This window comes from Trichoplax adhaerens, genomic scaffold (genome assembly GCF_000150275.1).
Source record: "Trichoplax adhaerens TRIADscaffold_5 genomic scaffold, whole genome shotgun sequence".
Classification (NCBI taxonomy): Eukaryota; Metazoa; Placozoa; class Uniplacotomia; order Trichoplacea; family Trichoplacidae; genus Trichoplax; species Trichoplax adhaerens.
Genome location: NW_002060947.1, coordinates 2,341,466 through 2,361,079, shown reverse-complemented (window position 1 = coordinate 2,361,079; position 19,614 = coordinate 2,341,466). Strand labels below are relative to the sequence as shown.

General features: G+C 35.3%; 1 protein-coding gene across 1 annotated transcript; it reads left to right on the top strand.

Moving 5' to 3' along the window:
• Positions 1 to 1,130: 1,130 nt before the first annotated feature.
• Positions 1,131 to 18,243, top strand: TRIADDRAFT_56365 (uncharacterized protein; the record flags this gene model as incomplete). The annotated part of the gene is made up of 48 exons (XM_002112790.1): positions 1,131 to 1,222; positions 3,335 to 3,405; positions 4,176 to 4,291; positions 4,349 to 4,477; positions 5,182 to 5,268; positions 5,332 to 5,436; positions 5,511 to 5,564; positions 5,784 to 5,882; positions 6,121 to 6,267; positions 6,336 to 6,431; positions 6,507 to 6,667; positions 6,741 to 6,942; positions 7,004 to 7,360; positions 7,456 to 7,622; positions 7,957 to 8,091; positions 8,183 to 8,278; positions 8,372 to 8,527; positions 8,638 to 8,717; positions 9,131 to 9,469; positions 9,770 to 9,909; positions 10,473 to 10,706; positions 10,783 to 10,908; positions 11,000 to 11,131; positions 11,427 to 11,627; positions 11,701 to 11,952; positions 12,015 to 12,140; positions 12,223 to 12,348; positions 12,449 to 12,569; positions 12,796 to 12,971; positions 13,046 to 13,194; positions 13,320 to 13,431; positions 13,513 to 13,884; positions 13,977 to 14,100; positions 14,200 to 14,438; positions 14,564 to 14,764; positions 14,859 to 14,969; positions 15,279 to 15,410; positions 15,484 to 15,600; positions 15,675 to 15,800; positions 15,872 to 15,938; positions 16,005 to 16,127; positions 16,206 to 16,378; positions 16,620 to 16,784; positions 16,890 to 17,354; positions 17,440 to 17,605; positions 17,670 to 17,830; positions 17,908 to 18,069; positions 18,157 to 18,243. The coding sequence occupies 48 exons, from the start codon at positions 1,131 to 1,133 to the stop codon at positions 18,241 to 18,243; spliced, it is 7,575 nt and encodes a 2,524-aa protein (XP_002112826.1).
• Positions 18,244 to 19,614: the final 1,371 nt, after the last annotated feature.

Sequence of the window (19,614 nt, the reverse complement as noted above, 5' to 3'; positions counted from 1 at the left end):
TGCTAGACATATCTTTAAATTTTGAAGAAATTTACTTTAAATTTGGCTCAAATTTCACGCAGACAGATCACTACAACATTGAGTAATTGGTTCTTGGTATTTCTATTACTTTTTATTGAAGTATTGAATAATTATATTTCTTTAAAGTTTCTAATACAAACTATCAATCGCTGTTATACAGTATGTGCGGTCGGTCTAACCATTTTACAACTCACTCCGTAATACTGGCCTATGTAGCAAAATAAGTACTGTACAGTACACTCAGTGTACAGTACTGTAAAAACGAGGCTTGATTCGCTGTTTCTGTCACAATCACAGTTTTGCTAGAAAAATGAGCCCTGTTCACAGTCCATGGCAGACTGGTGCGGACCAAGTGACTATAATAACCAGCACGCTTTGCTAATGAATACAGTACAGTACTGTACTGTTTCAATTCGTGGTGTTTGATAGAACTGAAGCAAAATGATTGTCAGTGATTATACCGTACAGTCTGTACAGTACTGCCGTACAGTACATGTACCAAACTTGTGTACTGTACAGTGCACAGGTACTGTACGCGTGTACAGTACAGTACGATGCAGTACTGTACAGTACTGTGCATTAGTGTACAATGTATTGTGAACACAGTACATAGTACAGTACTGTACGGTACTGTACAGTACTTTACTCTACAGTACACTGTTTGTATGAAGCAGTGTACCGTACTGTATGGTGTACCTGTTTGCAAATCTGGCGAATACAGGAACTGTAGTGCTCACAGAAACTCCAACAACATTCAAGAACCACAAAACTGATTTCGCGTCGATATGCCATTATTTCAAGTTATAATGTTATAATATGATATATAGGATAAAGTCCTAAGGTATGGTATTAACTTACGATGTTCACTTACTGTATACAACCGGAAGCACTGTAGTGCCCTTCAAAAGCAGTATAGTTTAACCCAAAAGTTATTTCTGCTCTCATTGAACGGTTCACTGTAATAAAATCCTATTACTTCACTGTTTAGTATTCTGAGCTACGGATAACATCTTTAATTTTTATCACCATATTATCCATATTGTTTATTGTTCGTATTATTATATTCATTAGCAAGGTAGAATTAACTGAAGCATTTTCGATAAATCACCATGACTGAATCAGGAGCTAGATTTTTACACGTTGGAGATATCGCATCTCTATATGCAGAAGGGACGGTCTGCGGATTTATTTGCACATTAGGGTAAGAAAAGTAATTTACTAGCATTTTACAACAAATACTGTAGATTGTATATTACATGCGTAGATCTTTATTGTATTTTACTTGCAATAGTAATTTTCTATGATCTCAGATTCTAATGTATGTCTACCTAATATTTGTATTCTTTCTGAAGATAGACACTGCCAATTTTACTTTATGACTGACGTTTTATTACGATAATGGGTTCGTTAAAAGTCAATGCACACGCTACCACAGTTACTCATTGAACCATTGTTCCGTGTATTCGTACAGTACCAGTGGTGTTTCAAATGATAGTGCTGTACTACGCTTGTACAATATAGTAATGTGTAGCGTGCTTACAGTATGGTATCGTTTTACCCTTATACAAGTACAATACAGTATTATTTTGTACTGTACTTTGGGGCAACCACTATAATGAAGCGATTGCGTGATAATCTCCAACCGTAGTATCGATTAATTATAGTATTTATCTTGTTAAAAATCCGCTAAATCCCTATAAATCAAATCAGAAATGCATAGGGCTGGCGTTACTGTCACGGCATCAAACTGTGCACCGTAGAAAGTACGTCCATGAACATACGAGATATTTGGTGTCATTATTTACAACACATTGATTGCACCTTACAAACGCATAACCATGAACATTGAACGTTCGATGTAGACTTGTGCACTTGCTGGGCTCATAAATCAAATTACTTTTCGAATAAATGATTTATCCATGCTGTAAACTACTAACTATACCAATCAATTATATCATATGTATCGTTAAGTATCTGCGTTTTATTCTGGTTGCAATGATTCATATGATTATATTAGAAACCGTAAGTTCAGTATTTCACTTGGCAATTGTCGGACTAAAGTGATTAGGCCTGATCATGATCAGTTAACAGTACCCTAGCACAATATCAATGTTTACTATTTCACCACGTATTTGCACGACAAGAACTATTGCCTACTATTAACGAAAAAGGTTGATAACATACACTCTCTATGCTTTAAAAGTCTCTACTGTGCATTATACAAGTGTGCATCAACCAACTGAGCAAATGGAGGTACACCTGTAGTACTGACTATCCACTGTCGTCTTCCTATACTGAAGAGTAATGAGTTTGTACCGTTGTAGGATTAATATAAATATAAGAGTTGATGCTAGTCTTACCCAGAACTATTTTATATCGTAACACTCAGTCATTTACAGTTCTGAAGCAAAATAACCTATGACTGGACATTACTTCTACGGTGGCAACCGCGTTTAGTCCATGTCTGAGAGTGAATACCTTTTGCTTCTCTACAGCAACATTCAAATAATCAGTAAAACTCGCCGTGACTTATAAACTAGAAGCAATTCCAAGTAATGCTGGTAGCTTAGCTCCAAACTTTAGCCTCAGTTGAGAACTCCCTCAATTATTGTCATCACATAGAGTGATTTACGGTTAAGTATGACAGATTAATATGGCTGTACTATGGGTCAGTTGCGCTTGTCACTACTCATAAGCTTCGCTACTAGTCAAGTAATGGTAATGTAGTAGTTTAGCGAAGCACTGCAAACGGTTATAATAAGAATACGGATATCGTAGTATATTAATTTAAAGAAAATATCATGCAAATGTTGGAAGCTTTTCATTAAGAGGAATGTACGTTTACATCACTATCATTTTCTAGTCATCATTACAATTAAATGTAACCTCTATTAAATAAATAATATTATTTACCTTAGAATTATTCATACCCGATAGTTTCCGTTCACATATATAATACTATAGCTGCAATACACCGTGCCGTATTTTATCGTAAGGTAAACTTTGATCTGAGATAATTAGTGATAAGGGGGCTTCAAATTTAGCTTTTATAGTTTTCGTGCCAACGTTTTCATTTATTGCCGACGAATTTTAAAGTTTTGATTGTAATTGTCTGGTAGTCTAAATAAGTTACAACTGATGTAGTCCATAGCGCCAAATCATAATTATAACCATAGCTAACTTCTATCGCTATAAGATACCATGTTTGGTTGACTATTTTAGTATCCTTATTAAAGAATGTTTCATAAATCGCTATTTGTTTACTAAATTGTTCTATATTTATACTTGATAAATTTAAATTATAATTTTCCAGCTTAGTTGATGACCGATGTGTGGTGCAGCCAGACGCTGGTGATTTGGCAAATCCCCCAAAAAAATTTCGGGGTGCGTTTAAGTCGTGTGCAAACAAGCTTTGATTGATTAACTAACGATGTCGTCATAATAATGTACTATTCGATGTGTACAAGATTTAATCGTATTTACAGCCGTTTGCCTTGTAACGAGATACTCATACTTCTAGGCGATTAAATATATTGTCAGTAAAACTTTTAGTGATCAACTGATCAAAATTCTGTTGAGGCAGCCTCTATTAGATCATTTCAAAATTACTGTATATAGTAGTGTTCATCGTACTTCACTTACTGTAACGCTGAATTAGATATCACCTACAGTATGTCAACGATGGAACTGTCTTATAATCCTGTTGATAAAGTGTCTTTAAATAAGTACGAAAATTATTATAAAATTTGATAGTAACGTCGAAACATTGTTAGCAACTGAGTCACTATCTTATCAGATACCTCGATACTCCTAAAGTTAATTGCATTTATCATCTAATAATGGATAATGATAAATAACGCAATCTAGTAGTATTCACTGTAGCATAGTACGATAAATTATGTATTAGTCGATATCTTTTCCGCTGCCGACTCACTAGCCTAACTAGCACATAATGGTGTTTACCCTGCAGATGCAATATAATTCGCTATTACCTTCTGTATTTCGAATCACATATTCATGTAATAATGTATGTCGCTTTGTCTACGACATAGAGGATCTAGTGTTAAAGTAATTTCTTAGTTACAAATTCTATATTACGAAACTTGATTAGAAGTCTTTACTTGCTTTTGACTAATATCTGACCTATTCAACAGATTGCTTATTTAAGATATGTCCAATGTCACGCTACTCAGCACAAAAGCAATTCTGGAAAGCCGCTAAACCGACATTATCTTCTGCTACCGATGCTGTATTACTTAAAAAGTTACACGTAAGAAACGAGAATGTATAGATGGAGTTAGATAATGCTGTCAATATGATTATTCAGGACGATGTACAGCGTATTCAAACAATTTTTATCACCTGCAAGTATTCAATATGTATGAGTATGCATGTATTATATTACATACCGTATGTCTGCGCTTCTGACGAGGAAGCATCTCATTTCTTATCAAGTGTAAGTGATTTATTTTACAAATATCTACTCCTGAGTGTGCTAAATAGTGTAAATATTTATCGCACTGTATTTGTAACAGAAAACCATTTGCAAATGCAGAATTTGTTATATTCCATCATTCTTGCTTATAATTTATAAGTTTCTATTCAACTAGCATGCAGAAAATATCACTTTTAGATTTGTCGGTAGAATGTTTTGCTGTATTGCGCCACTTTATTTCGTAGGCAATTATGGAGGGTTAAGTAGGCCAGCTAGAGATTAACAGAATTAAATTACTCAATCTGGTTTACAGGCTTAGCCGCTTTTCTTGCCCACTATTACGAGTGTTTAAATTTTCATATTTGATCAAAGAAATACGGAAATACAAAATAATAACGCAGTTTGTTAGACTAAGAAACATGTATATTGCTTGTATTACATATGAGCGACAAAAATCTTATCCGTGTTTATCGCATCACACTAGCTTTCATATCGTTATTAAATAGCCTTAGTTATCTCAGATATTATTGGTGCTGTCACTATATAAACAATTTGTACAGATAATGTAGAAAATATATCATGACACGTGAAGCACTACAGTATCCACAATTCTTTTATGTCAAGTAAAGCAATGAGCTTTATAAAAAATTGCAGAAGTGTAGCATAAAAATTTTTAATTTTATTGCATGCCTATCTTGTAAATTCTTGATTTATGAACTTGTTAGCATGCAGCAGAAATGGAAAAGAAACAAAATGAACAAGAATACGGAAAACTTCTTGGTACGACAATTCAGTACGGAAATGTAATTCAGGTATGACAAACAATTTGCATTCTCTGTCAAAATGTCTCTCTAACACTATACATATTTGCTCAGCTGTTGCATCTCAAGAGTAATAAATACTTAACCGTCAATAAGCGCCTGCCGGCTTTATTGGAAAAAAATGCTATGAGAGTCACATTAGACACTAACGGGAACGAAGTATGAGATTGCTAAGTATAATGCTATGTTCCGATCTTATTGCTGAGATATCACTTAATGTACTGCTTATTTAGGGATCATGGTTCTATGTGGTTCCATTTTACAAATTACGGAGTGTTGGCGATAACGTTAGTGTTTTTAACTTATTTTTTCTACGTTAGGAATAAGATGTCATTACCTTAAAGTATTACTCACTGTTTAAGAAATAGTTGGTAGTATTACGGTTATAAAGTACTGGTAAAGTTAAGGGTGTAATTCCATAGTGAAGACTGTCTTTTATTCCTGCATGTATAGTACACATATGCAATCAATAATAACCGCATTTTATCTTGTACTGAATTGTAAAGGTGGTTGTCGGGGACAAAGTTATAGTTAACCCAGTTAATGCTGGACAGCCACTGCATGCAAGCAACCATGAACTAGTAGACAATCCTGGTTGCAAGGAGGTATGTGACCAATCAATCAACCTGCATCTTCTGTCATTGGGACTGCATAGTAATAAAATTATGAATATAAATTGAAGGTCAATTCGGTAAACTGCAATACGAGCTGGAAGATCTCTCTTTTTATGGATTATTCAGAAAATAGAGACGACATACTAAAGGGGGTTAGCTGATTTTTGTAGAATGGCCTAACAGTGTGAATAATCAATTATATTGATGAAATAATATGCTGTCATTACAGGGTGATGTAATACGCTTATTCCATGCGGAACAAGAAAAATTTCTTACCGCAGATGATTACAAAAGTAAAATGCATGTGTTTTTACGTACCACAGCACGTGCATCGGCGTCTTCTGCCACAAGTTCGAAAGCGCTGTGGGAAGCAGAGGTCTTTTGTTTGTGATATGTTAGCTCTATGCAATCAGTTTACTTATCATTGTTACTCCTCTCCTATAGGTCGTTCAGCATGATCCTTGTCGTGGAGGTGCTGGACGTTGGAATAGTCTATTTCGTTTTAAACATTTGGCTACTGGAAAGTATTTAGCCGCTGAGGTATGACTTAGTACAGTTATGAAACCTAGATTTATTTTAATTAATGGCAAAGTCATACGTGTCGATATTTTCCAGATCGATCATGATCCAACTCCAGATGTTACTCGCGAAAAATTACGAGGCTCTGCTGGTGGACCTGTATATCATTTGGTTGCTGTACCGCATGGTCATGATATCGCGTCAATCTTTGAATTAGATCCAACAACGCTACAACATAGTGATGCGCTGGTTCCAAGGTAGTTATTCTGTATAAAGTTGTAAGAATATTCCGTGTTTCTTATAACTGTCCACTACCTTTTTCATTTGCAGGAGCTGCTACGTAAGGCTACGACATTTATGCACGAATACTTGGGTGCATAGTAGTCAAATTGCTTATGATAGTGATGAAGATAAGCCGGTTATGCTGAAAGTAGGAACGGCAAGTATTCGTGAAGATAAGGAAGCATTTGCAATTGTTCCAGTGCCCGCATCAGAAGTCCGAGATCTCGATTTTGCTAACGACGCCAGCAAAGTAGGAGGCTATTTGAAGTATTACCTATCTGAAATTTTATTGATGTTATCTAATATAATAGGTACTCGCCGATTTTGCAAGCAAAGTAGAAAAAGGCACTTTTTCACAAACTGAAAGACGCTTTGTGACGCAGTTACTGACGGACGTAGTATATTTTATTGTCGATATGGAACCCGTTGGAGATGCGCTATCTGTCACCACTAATAAACCTGATAGAGAAAGGCAGAAATTAACTCGAGAACAGAATATATTGGAACAGGTATTCCGACTACTCAAGGCCCCTTTTTCGGACATTGGTACAGGATGTCTACTCAGAATGGAGGAATTAGCAGACCAAAGGCATACTTCTATTAGACATATTTGTAGGCTGTCCTATAGAATTCTGAGACATTCACAACAAGATTATCGAAAAAATCAGGTATTTGGGAAGGACTAAATAAAACCAGTGAATTTATTAAACTGTCTAGTCCTCTGGTATAAGCATTCAATTTGATTACACCTCTTGTGTTGAAGGAATACATTGCCAAACAATTTGGATTTATGCAACAACAAATCGGATATGACGTCCTTGCTGAAGACACCATTACTGCGCTGTTACACAATAACAGAAAATTACTTGAAAAGCATATTACAGCAAAAGAGATTGACACCTTTGTAAACCTAGTCCGTCGTAATAAAGAGTAAGCAAAACAAAATTTATGTGCAATAAAACTTAACCTTTTCGAAAATGGTGTTAAACTACTCTTGTTATTAAGATTTCTAGATTATTTATCGGATTTATGTGTGTCCAACAATACTGCCATACCCGCCACACAAGAACTCATTTGTAAAGCTGTCTTGAGCAAAGAGAATTCCGACATCTTGTTTGAAACAAAGTAAACGTACAACAGTGTTTTGCATATGACGTACAGTACCTGTCTTATTATACTAACTTTAGGATTTTAATCCTGGAGCATAGCCTTATTCCAATGTCATAATTCTGGAATCTTGCTTACATTACCTGCTAATTATTAGGATCATCAATGAAGAATCCGATAGCAAAGTGTATCTCTGCTCGCGTGACGGTAATTTCAGTAAAAGCCAAAGAGATCTAGCACAAGGAGCCCATGAAGGAAACAGGGAAGACATCGAACTTTTGAAGTACTACCGGTAAGTAGTAGTAATATAAATTGTAAAATCCCGATACTTTATCATAGTGTCTCTACAGTACATGTGAAGACTGTAATTCCCTGCTTTGTAGATACCAATTAGATTTATTCTCGCAAATGTGTCTGGACCGCCAATACTTGGCTATCAATAGTCTTTGCAAACAATTAGATATCGACCTTATCCGTCGGTAAGTGTACAAATTAATCACCGACGCATTAAAGAATTCACGTCCTTGCAACTGTTTATTTTTTTCAATGGGCAAACAAAATAATATCACTAGGTGTATGTCGGATGAAGCTTTACCCTGCGATCTTCGGGCTTCTTTTACTCGTTTGATGTTACATATGCACGTAGACCGCGATCCTCAAGAGCCTGTAACCCCTGTTAAATACGCCCGTTTGTGGGCTGAAATACCGACCAAAATAACTATTGAAGAGTAAGTTATGTGATCCTACCATTCGCCGAATGCCTTTGTGGCAATCTGAACTTAGCTTTCTGTGTCTATTGCACTAGCAGTACTAATTAGATTTACGAATATTTAAACAGATACGATAAGTCTTTAATGGAACAAAAAGTAAAAGAAGATATGACTTCGAAATTTGCAAGCACGATAAAATTTGTAGAAGGTTATTTAACTAACGTGATTGGTACCAACTGGAACCATCACAACAAGGAACAAAATAAGCTTACTTATCAAGTAATTTATCATTCATATACTCACAATATTTGAAAAGTTTGCTTCCTGTATGTAGTTATGCTAGAACCAATACAGTACTTATTTCCAATTGTCGGTTAGGTGGTACAACTAGCGTCAAAATTGATCCAATTCGGATTTTACAGCTTTAGCGACTTACTAAGGTTGAACAAGACGTTGTTATCCATTCTTGACTGTCAACAGCCTGTTAACATATCTGAAAGTGATGTCGTTCCTGAAGCTAATAAAGAGACCACTATAGGTTGGCTTAAATTGATGATCTTCTCTTAATTTAAGTGATACTACATGATCTAAAATTTGTATTATATATGGAATCTTTATCAGCTGCACTCCCAAATCCGCAGTGGCCGAATAGTGTAATAAAATCTATTCATGGTGTAGGATCTGTTATGACTAACATTATCGTTGGTAATAATGCGAGTACGAATCGAAGAGACGCACCAGCTGCAACACACGAAATGGTCTCGCAAGTTGGTAGCATAGGGAAAACTAAATCAGAAGACGTACTCGTCATGAATACGAAATTGAAAATAATTGAAATTTTGCAATTTATTATGGACGTCCGTCTGGACTACCGGATTTCTTGCTTATTATCGATGTTTAAACGAGAGTTTGGGGAGAAAGGCGCTACGACAAATAGTGTTGCAGGAACCACAAAACCAGGTATGTTACATAGTCACTTTTAATAGATAGTACGGTGGCAATTTCTGAAATTAATTTGATACTGTAACGTCATAACGTATTTGAAACCAGTAACTACTTTCTACTTACTGTTAATGGAAAATTTTCACCGTTGATGGAATATTGGAGAGTAGGCGTGGACTTAGAGAAAATAAGCGCTGAGGCTGAAAAGATTTTCGGTAGCATGGGGTAATTACTTCAAACACAACTTTCTACAATTCTTTTTTCGTTTTAGACCACTAAATTCTCGACATCTGAACAGGAATATTGACCTGGACTTAGATGGTTGTGGTGGTCGAACTTTTCTTCGAGTTCTGCTGTATTTGACTATGCACGATTACGCTCCGTTAGTGTCTGGTGCATTACAATTGCTTTTTAGACACTTCAGTCAACGACAAGAAGTACTCCAGGCTTTTAAACAGGTTTGTCGTTATGGTTTGTACTATAAATTTCCAATATTTGCATCTTAGGAGTGCAACAAGAGCACCTTCTGTTAAAATGTTATCGCTACAAAGCGAAATACTTCGTTCTGTGTAGTACATGTTCGAATCATAATCTATAATATAATTTACGATTTCTTACAACCTTTGAAGCTATATGGTGATACTGTATACTTACGTACATGTTCATGTAATGCAGTTATTTGAAAGCTAAGTTATTAGAAGACCAGATACATCTCTCAGGTAGTAGCTCTTTGTTATATGACCGTATAGAGTATTTCTCAAGTAAGGTAATGTACTGAACACTAACGAACTATTATAAGGAATAGATATGTTAGAATCTCGCTGGCTCAGGGTTAGTGTTTTATTAACTACGAGTTGCAATCAGTTATTTGTTCGATGTCAAATTATATAGACTCCACAATCAGGCACCTTCGCCCTTCTGAAATTAATTCAGGAATTCGTTTTGACTTATTAGGAATACGATTATTATAGCTAATATAAGTGTAATATTGAAAAAGTAAAGCATATCCTTTGTGTTCTAGGTTCAATTACTAGTATCGAAGAGCGATATTGAAAATTATAAACAAATCAAGCAGGATCTAGATCAATTGCGACTTCTAGTTGAGAAATCAGAGTTATGGGTATTTAAAAGCAAGAGTAACGCTAAAGGTGACAAGAAGAAAAAGTCTAAGACAGACTCAAAGAAATCTGCTGAAAAGGAGAATAACAACGCCAAGAACCAAGAAAAGAACAAGGCAAATGATAACACAGATGTTGTAAGGCTAGCCTTATTTGTCAGGAATCTTTATGAAATTGAAATTGCGTCCAATAAGCACAACTGTTTGTACTTAGAATCTAGAAAAGAACATACAAGCTATTATAGAAAAGAATGCTGCGCTGGGAAGATACCCTTCTATCGACTTGGAGCAATCCTTTGGCGACAATGAATCAGTTCAGAACTATTCCAAAATTCAACAGGTAAGTTGTATCTTAGAGCATAAAAGTTTCATTTTGAGATTGATCAATCATGAAGATAAAATTATCTGTGTAAATAATTTTTATCATTCAGATTCTGGAACGGTTAAGTAAATTATGTATATCTGAAAGTACGAATAAAAATCGAAAACATGAACAACGGTTGCTAAGAAATCTAGGCGCACATACGGTGGTTCTAGAACTCTTACAGATCCCGTACGACAAGGTTTGATAGTTCATTTCATGTCCTGCTTAAGCTATACTGATAGATTAACGCCAGCACTTCTTTAGGCCTCCGACCGTAAGATGAAACAAATCATGAAGTTAGCACATCAATTTTTGCAGAACTTTTGTTTTGGTAATCCAGCTAATCAGGCTATACTTCATAAATACTTGGATCTATTTTTGACCCCTGGGGTAATTTCTAGATAAACGTAGAGTAAATTTAGTCAATAAAAGGTATATTTATTTATGTCATCGTGCATTTAAATCTACCTTTTTTCGACTTCAATATATTTTAGTTACTGGAAGCAGAAACCGCACGGAGTATCTTTCTGAATAACTCTAATCTTTGTAACGAAATAACCGAGAGGGTTGTACAACATTTCGTCCACTGCATTGAAACGCACGGTCGACACGTGCAATATTTAAAGTTTTTGCAAACGATCGTTAAGGCGGAAAGCCAGTATATTCGTAAAACACAAGATCTAGTAATGGCTGAGGTATACGTTACTATTCAATCAAATACTTCTACATTGCTCTTCGAGTGTCGTAATGTATGTAAATACTTTACAGCTTGTTAACGTCGGGGAAGAAGTACTATTATTTTATAACGATAAAGCGTCTTTTGATGGGTTCATTGAAATGATGAGATCGGAGCGTGAACGTTTTGAAGATAGCGGGGCTTTGTCGTACCATATTAATCTTGTACATCTGTTGGCATGTTGTACAGAAGGAAAGAATGTTTATACCGAAATCAAATGCCACAGTCTGCTTCCCTTGGATGATACAGTTAAAATTGTGTGTGACCAAGACTGCTTGCCTGAGGTGGGATCTTATTTTTGACCTGGTTAAGATTCATTATGCTTTAACGAATTCTCTCGAAACAGGTCAAAATTGCATACATTAATTTCTTAAACCATTGCTACGTCGACACCGAAGTGGAAATGAAAGAAATTTATACTAGCCATCATATGTGGACTTTGTTCGAAAATTTCTTAATAGATATGGCTTTGGTAATGTCCTAAAACCAGAATTATTCTCACTTTGCACTTCTTAAGAGACCTACAGATAATCTTTTACTTGTTTCTTTTTCAGGTATGCCAATCAATCGATCGTAGACATGCAGATTTACGGCTAGAAAAATATGTTACTGAAACTATAATGACGATCATAACATCTTTCTTTAGCTCACCATTTTCAGATTCTAGTACAACTCTACAGGTAGAACGATTTCATTAATACGAAATATGTTCTGTATTTGTGTTGAGTATAGACGTTCACTATAGTGTAAGCTAAGATGATATGGTTTGCCATTCTATAGACACGCCAACCTATATTTGTTAAAATTTTACAAGGATCATATCGCGTGTCTTTATGTCGATGGCTTAATGGTCAACAAAAGTATCATGTGGAAACTTGTATCAGAGTATTAGCAGAAGTCGGTATGTCAGTATTACAGATTAAAATATCAATGTCAATTATTGATCGATTGTGATATTCCTATTGCTATTAAACGACTAAGCTATCTTATTTTGGTTGTTCTTATTATATACGAATATATAATTGCATCGATACGTGGCGTGCAGACACTTCTCTTTGATCTTTTGTGTACCAATTATGATATTATACAACTAACCGATGTTAAATCTAATGTACGTTTCCCTATAGCAAAAAATCGTGGTATAGCTATACCTGTAGATCTAGACAGCCAGGTCAACGCATTATTTAGCAAATCCTTATTGGCAATGAAGAGTACAAAACAATGGATCAGCCATAGCAAAAACCGTCGTGATTCCATCAATTCTCAAAATCGAGATTATCGAAACATTATCGAAGGATTGCAAGTTCGTAATAAATCTACTAAAATAGTCTATTTGACAAATTATTATATAAATTATTGATTTTTTGTCAATATTAGGATATTGTTAGCCTCTTTGAAGACCAGTTGCAGCCGTTAGTAGATGCAGAAATGTCAGTACTAGTCGATGTACTGTATCGGCCCGAGTTGGTATTTCCTGTACAAACTGAAGCTAGAACCCAGTGTGCCAATGGCGGCTTCATATCAAAGTGAGTAGGAACTTTGCTTTTTTTCTGGCTGATTCACCCTGTTTTTCTCCTGTTACTAATGCTTTGGTACTGATTACTTTTATTGGCCAATTTATGTGGTTAAACCCGATAAAATTTCATGACAGGCTGATTCAACATACGAAGAAGTTATTGGACAAAGGTGAAGAGAATTTATGCTTGAAAGTCCTACAAATTTTAAGAGAGATGATGACTGTCGACGTTGGCTTTAATAACAAGGTAGTCTCGATTAAACCATTATATCTCAGGAATCACTAAAGCGCTTAAATAACTGGAAATTTATTATTTTAACAAACCCAGGGAGAAGAATTACGTAACAACTTATTAATTAGATACTTCGGAAAGAATTTTCGTAGGCCGAGTATTGATGGCAGTCTGAAACTAACAAGTAATGGTGAAATTTCAACAGGAAATAATAGTAGAGCCCACGGTGTTATTTCGTTAGGAAAGCCGAAAATGGATCGAATCTCTGTTCATGTTGATTCTCATCCCGGAAATGTAAAGCTGTCCCGAATTGACATGACCCTTTGCCAGATTCAATGTCAGCTTGATAAAAACGGGGCGTCTGATCTAGTGATTGATCTTGTAATGACGAGTATCAGTCGTCGAGTTTTCTTAGAAAGTATAGAGCTTGGAATTGCTCTTTTGGAAGGAGGAAATAGTGTTATACAGGTTACCTTAAAGCTTTAAATTTTTACATTGTTTCAATATTCTAGATTTAGATATGCATTTGAAGTGATTACATAACTCCCTTCTTAAAATAGGCGTCCTTTTTTGACCGATTTTGCCAATCGAAATCCGAAGCCTTTTTCAAATGCATTTGCGATAGAATGAAAGAAGCGCAATTAGAAATAAAAAATAGTATTAGCTTAATGACTACCGACCAAGGTAGGCAATACTTGTGATAGTCCCATGTAACTTTAGTATTTGCATCGATTCCGTTTGGCTAAAACTCTAAAAAACATTTGTCATTCGCTTGCGTTCCAGTTACTGATGGACAAAAGTCAAACTACGGCACTCAAGGCAATGGTAGTAACACTAGATCTTCTGGTCATAATTTATCTAGTAGTAGTGGAGCAGTTTCATCAGAAATGTTAGCCGGAACGGGAGTCCAAAATTTAAAAAGTGATGCGAAAAAAGCCATGATGGCGCCTGAAATAATGTGCATGGGTCCGATTTTACGCTTCTTGCAGTTACTATGTGAAAACCACAATCTAGACTTACAGGTAATGATACTTCCTTACCTTTACCGAATGTTGTATAGCGATACACTACATGTTCGCATTTGGATAAAGCGGACAATGATCCTGTCGATTAATTTATGCTTTCGTTAATCCTTATAACTGTTTAGAACTATATTCGGAAGCAGGATAATAAGACCAACTATAACCTTGTTCTGGAAGCGTTGCAATTTTTAGACTGTATTTGTGGCAGTACCAGTGGGGGTTTAGGGCTTCTCGGCTTGTACATCAATGAGCATAATGTTGGTCTTATTAATCAGTGCCTAGAGAGCTTAACAGAGTATTGTCAGGGTCCTTGTCACGAAAATCAAGTAATGCGTTTGCTTTCAATTACCAACACTCAATGGACTAATTTTTGAGAGTTGACTATAATTAAATTCTTCAAAATTGAATTTACATAAATAGAACTGTATCGCATCGCATGAATCTAACGGAATTGACATCATAACTGCCCTCGTTTTAAATGACATTAATCCACTTGGAAAACATCGCATGGATTTGGTGCTGGAGCTTAAAGTATGCTTTCTTTAAAGTTAAGTGTTATTTATTTGTTTTAACTCTATTCTATGGTATATTACTATGATACTAGAATAATGCCTCAAAGCTACTGTTAGCGGTCATGGAAAGCAGACATGATAGCGAAAATGCCGACCGTATTCTACTGCATATTAGTCCGAAGCAATTGGTATATTTATCCTCTTTGATTACATATTCTTATGTCCTAATTGATTAATTTTATCTACGTTCTGATTAGGTTATATATTCTTATGTCATAATTGAGCAAATTAACTGTACAATTTCATCAATATCACTCCAAATTTTTAGGTTGATGTTTGTCGACAAGCCTACAAACAAGGAATGAGTGAAAGAGCAAAAATTGATATTGGTGAAGACGATGAAGAAAACCAAATTTCACCACTGGAAGTCGGACATAATATATTTATCCTTGCGCATCAGGTATGAGTAGCTAGTAGATGAGTTCGCTATTTTTCTTGTTACTAACAGGCTTAAACTTTACCTAAATGATTAGTTGGTTCAGCACAATAAAGACCTGCAGTCGCTGCTAAAAAGTGATCCAGAGGACGAAGTTGTAAATGCCCAGGAAGGAGCTCTACAGTACTACGCCTCGCATACCGCCCAGATTGAGGTTCACTAATGTTGTTATCATAGATACTGTTTCATTCTTGATTAATTACTAACACTCTACTGGTCTACCTGTAGATCGTGAGACAAGACCGTACTCTGGAAAGGATTGTTTTCCCGGTGCCTCCATTATGTGAATATTTAACAGAAGAAACTAAGAACAGAGTATACCATACAGCTGAACGAGACGACCAGGGCAGTAAGGTAACCATCCGGTATTCCTTTGCTATTTATAAAAAAATTGTAGCTCAAATTGTAACACAAACTTTCTATAGATTTCAGATTTCTTTCTAAAGGGAGATGATATGTTTGAGGAAATGCAGTGGCAGAAGAAACTAAGAAGTAAAAGTTAATCTTTAGCTGACAGCCGTTACGTTTTACTTATCCTGTTCATCCTGTTCTATATAGGTCACCGAATATTTTTTTGGTTTAGCAGCCAAATGACTGTTTGGGGAAACATTTGCTTCTACTTTGCTGTCCTAATTAATCTTTTCGTAGCTTTTTTTTATCCCTTTTCAGTCAATACTCGAGGTAAACGTCTTAAAATTTCTGACCACGATGAATCACTACTTCATTGTTTGAATTGACACTTTTACAAATGCAATTTAGATCTGGATCCCAGGTTGTCGCTTTTAGTGTGGACTGCAATGATAATTTCTTTAGCAGTAATTCTTACTGCACCCCGTCCATCTGGCATTCGAACGTTTATTGGCTCGACTATCTTACGCCTAATATTTTCAGTAGGACTAGATGCGACAGTGGCGTTGCTAGGATTGCTAAATGTATGTTTAAAAGGGAAATACTGTATACTGATAGTAATTGTAATACATGACCCTATTATGATTTTTGACTTACCTCAGACAGTAAAATCATATCTGTCCTATAAGTAACTAGTTACTATTTGTATAACAGTGTATAGCTATCGAAGTGGTAGACTGTTAATTTCTTGCCGTCTTTGACATGTTATCACGCTTATACTACCTTTGTTCCAGTTTAACGGTGCTTCACTACTTTCACTACTAGGTAACGGTCAAGATTACGTTTATGGTAAGTTGGCTAGCCAACAAAGGAAAGATCTCGAAAGGATACTGGCAGCTACTAAGCGACGTAGAATTAATATATCACCTAGTTTATTTAATTATTTGCATCCTGGGCTTATGCGTTCATGAATTCTTTTATAGCTTATTGGTGAGTTAGAATGTTTATAGTATTTTATAATCTTTCAATTAATCTTCTCGACAAATTTAAACATACAGTTTCTCTCTCTGTCTAATATAAATATAATTTCATTAGTTATTCGACGTGGTCTATCGGGAAGAAACTCTCATTAATGTGATAAAAAGCGTAACTAGAAACGGCCGTTCAATATTACTGACAGCTCTGCTTGCCTTAATTTTGGTTTACTTATTTTCAATTGTTGGATTCCTGTATCTTAAGGATGACTTTATAATAGAATCTGAACAGAGAGTTATTAAAAAGGCCAAAAATAGTTCTTCTGGCTCTTGCCCCGATGGTAGTTGTAAAGAAGCCCCTGTTAATGGCAAGAAGACTTTAACTAGCCTTCTTTTGCATAACGATCGCAATATAAAATTTGCCACAGTTATGAAAGGGCAAGAGGACGACGATGACGAAATAGAATACGATTCGGATAAAGAGAGAGCTTGTGACACATTGTTGATGTGCATTATCACTACTTTGAACCAGGGTCTCAGAAATGGTGGTGGTATAGGCGATGTTCTTAGAAAGCCTTCTTCAAGAGTAATTGCTGAAATGCAGAGTTTACCGGATTTTTATTACAACTAAACTTTACAATAGAGATTTAACCTTTTCTTACTTCTTTTAGGAGCCTCTTTTTGTCGGCCGCGTTGTTTACGACCTCCTTTTCTTCTTTATTGTTATTATCATCGTGTTGAATCTCATCTTTGGTGTAATCATCGACACTTTTGCTGATTTGAGAAGTGAGAAACAGCAGAAAGAAGAAATTCTGAAAAATACATGCTTTATCTGCGGTAAGATTCTTCAGCGGTTGGTAAAACAATATATTTTAAAAACTAAAATATTTACTAATCATAGGTCTCGACAGAGCAAACTTTGATAATAAATCAGTCACTTTTGAGGAACACACAAAAGAAGAACACAATATGTGGCATTATTTGTACTTCATTGTATTAGTCAGAGTTAAAGATCCAACTGAATTTACCGGTCCTGAAAGTTATGTATACGAAATGATAAAGGTACATTCCTAGACGATGAATATGAAACAAGACACTTATCAGCATTCCTTGATAAATTTTATTTTATACTTGTATAGCGCCATGACTTGGACTGGTTTCCCCGGATGCGAGCTATGTCACTCTCAGTCGAGGAAATCGACAGTGAGCAAAACGAACTGAGAAACTTACAAAATCAGTTAGAGGCAACCAATACTCTAGTCCTTAACTTATCTCAACAGCTCAATGAATTGAAAGATCAGGTACCTTCGACTAGTAGAAATAAATCTTTTTTGGCAATACTGCATAGTTACTATCTACGTTCTTTTTGTTAATTTAAATTAAAATAGATGATGGAACAGAGAAAACAAAAGCAAAGGATTGGCCTACTTGCACCTCAGCATACTGCGAATATTATGTCTGGTCACAATATGTAGAAGTTGTCTTCCACTTTTCTGCAAATACTATAACTGCGGTTGCTTTGCTGTAGTGTTTGCAGACATTGTTCATTTCCCGAGATTATTAGATTGTATGAGTATAGTAGATGTTTACTTCACAAAATCGATTCTGTGTAAAAATGTATAAATTTGATCCGGTTGTTAGGAGTTAATTATGGAGGTTATGATCTATTACGCACGCAAAGATATTGAAATGAGCTGTACGCTCTAATTAAAGTTATATTTCCAAGTTGCAACAAGTTTATTATTCAAAAGAAATAATTCGCACTCATGCCTTATTTTCGAAATTAAAATTGAAACTGATTACAAGGTCTCTTGTTAAACGATTTTCTTATCTGCTTTTGAAAATGTATTTGTTACGTCAGTGTTTATTATCAAAACGATATCTGCAGTTTAACTTACACAAAGAATTACTATAATTTTCTCCGTCAAAATACGAAATAAAGTTACTATATGAAATCGTACTATTAAGAGTTTGTTCTGTTAAACTCACTTCAGTTTGAATTTATTGCAAATGCAAATGGTTAATTAATGATATAATAAAGCACTTTTTGCAATTTAAGCCTATTTTCATTCGGACCTGACCTATGATCTACACTTGCACTGTGAACTGTACTGTTTGTAGTAAATAGCTGGTTATTCCTGGAATTATACGTATATAACATATATATTATGAGTGTGACTTAACTACAGCACTTGAAACAAACTTTAATTAAAGGGTTGACTCGCCATAATTTCTTAAATCTGTTTCGATAGCAATTGATTGCCTTTCAGCTCGTTTCCAGTCCCATTGCATGCAAAAAAAAAAAACGTGAAAATCTTTTTCCGTAGTCTCTTGCATGCAGCATATAGGCAGGTAGCAATTCCTACTGAGCGTTTTAAATACTTGTATAATAAAATGTTATTCACTTGTACTACATCAATAATATATCTAATCGAATATAATCTACGAGCATACCTGTACATTCATGTACGCATGTCATGACTTTAATAAGTATAAAACAATACAAAACCGCATAAAAGCTTCAGAAATTGGATGAGTGCATCGTTTAATATCTTAGTAGCAAATCCAGTTAAACTTTGTATATTAAAGTACATTGAGCCACCAATAAATGTATCACAAAGATCTTTCACAAGTTTGCTCATCTGAAACAGTAATTTAAGCGCGCTGCAGGGGATGAGATAGTTCATCAAATAAACAATAAAGCCTCTTTTCTGCAGCCGTTTAGGCTTATCTAAAAAAATTAGTTAACGCACAAATTTCACCATACGATTCTCTATTAAGTGTCTTTATGAGATAAAGACTATACGATGTTATAGATTGACGCAGGATACAAAATGCGACATTTA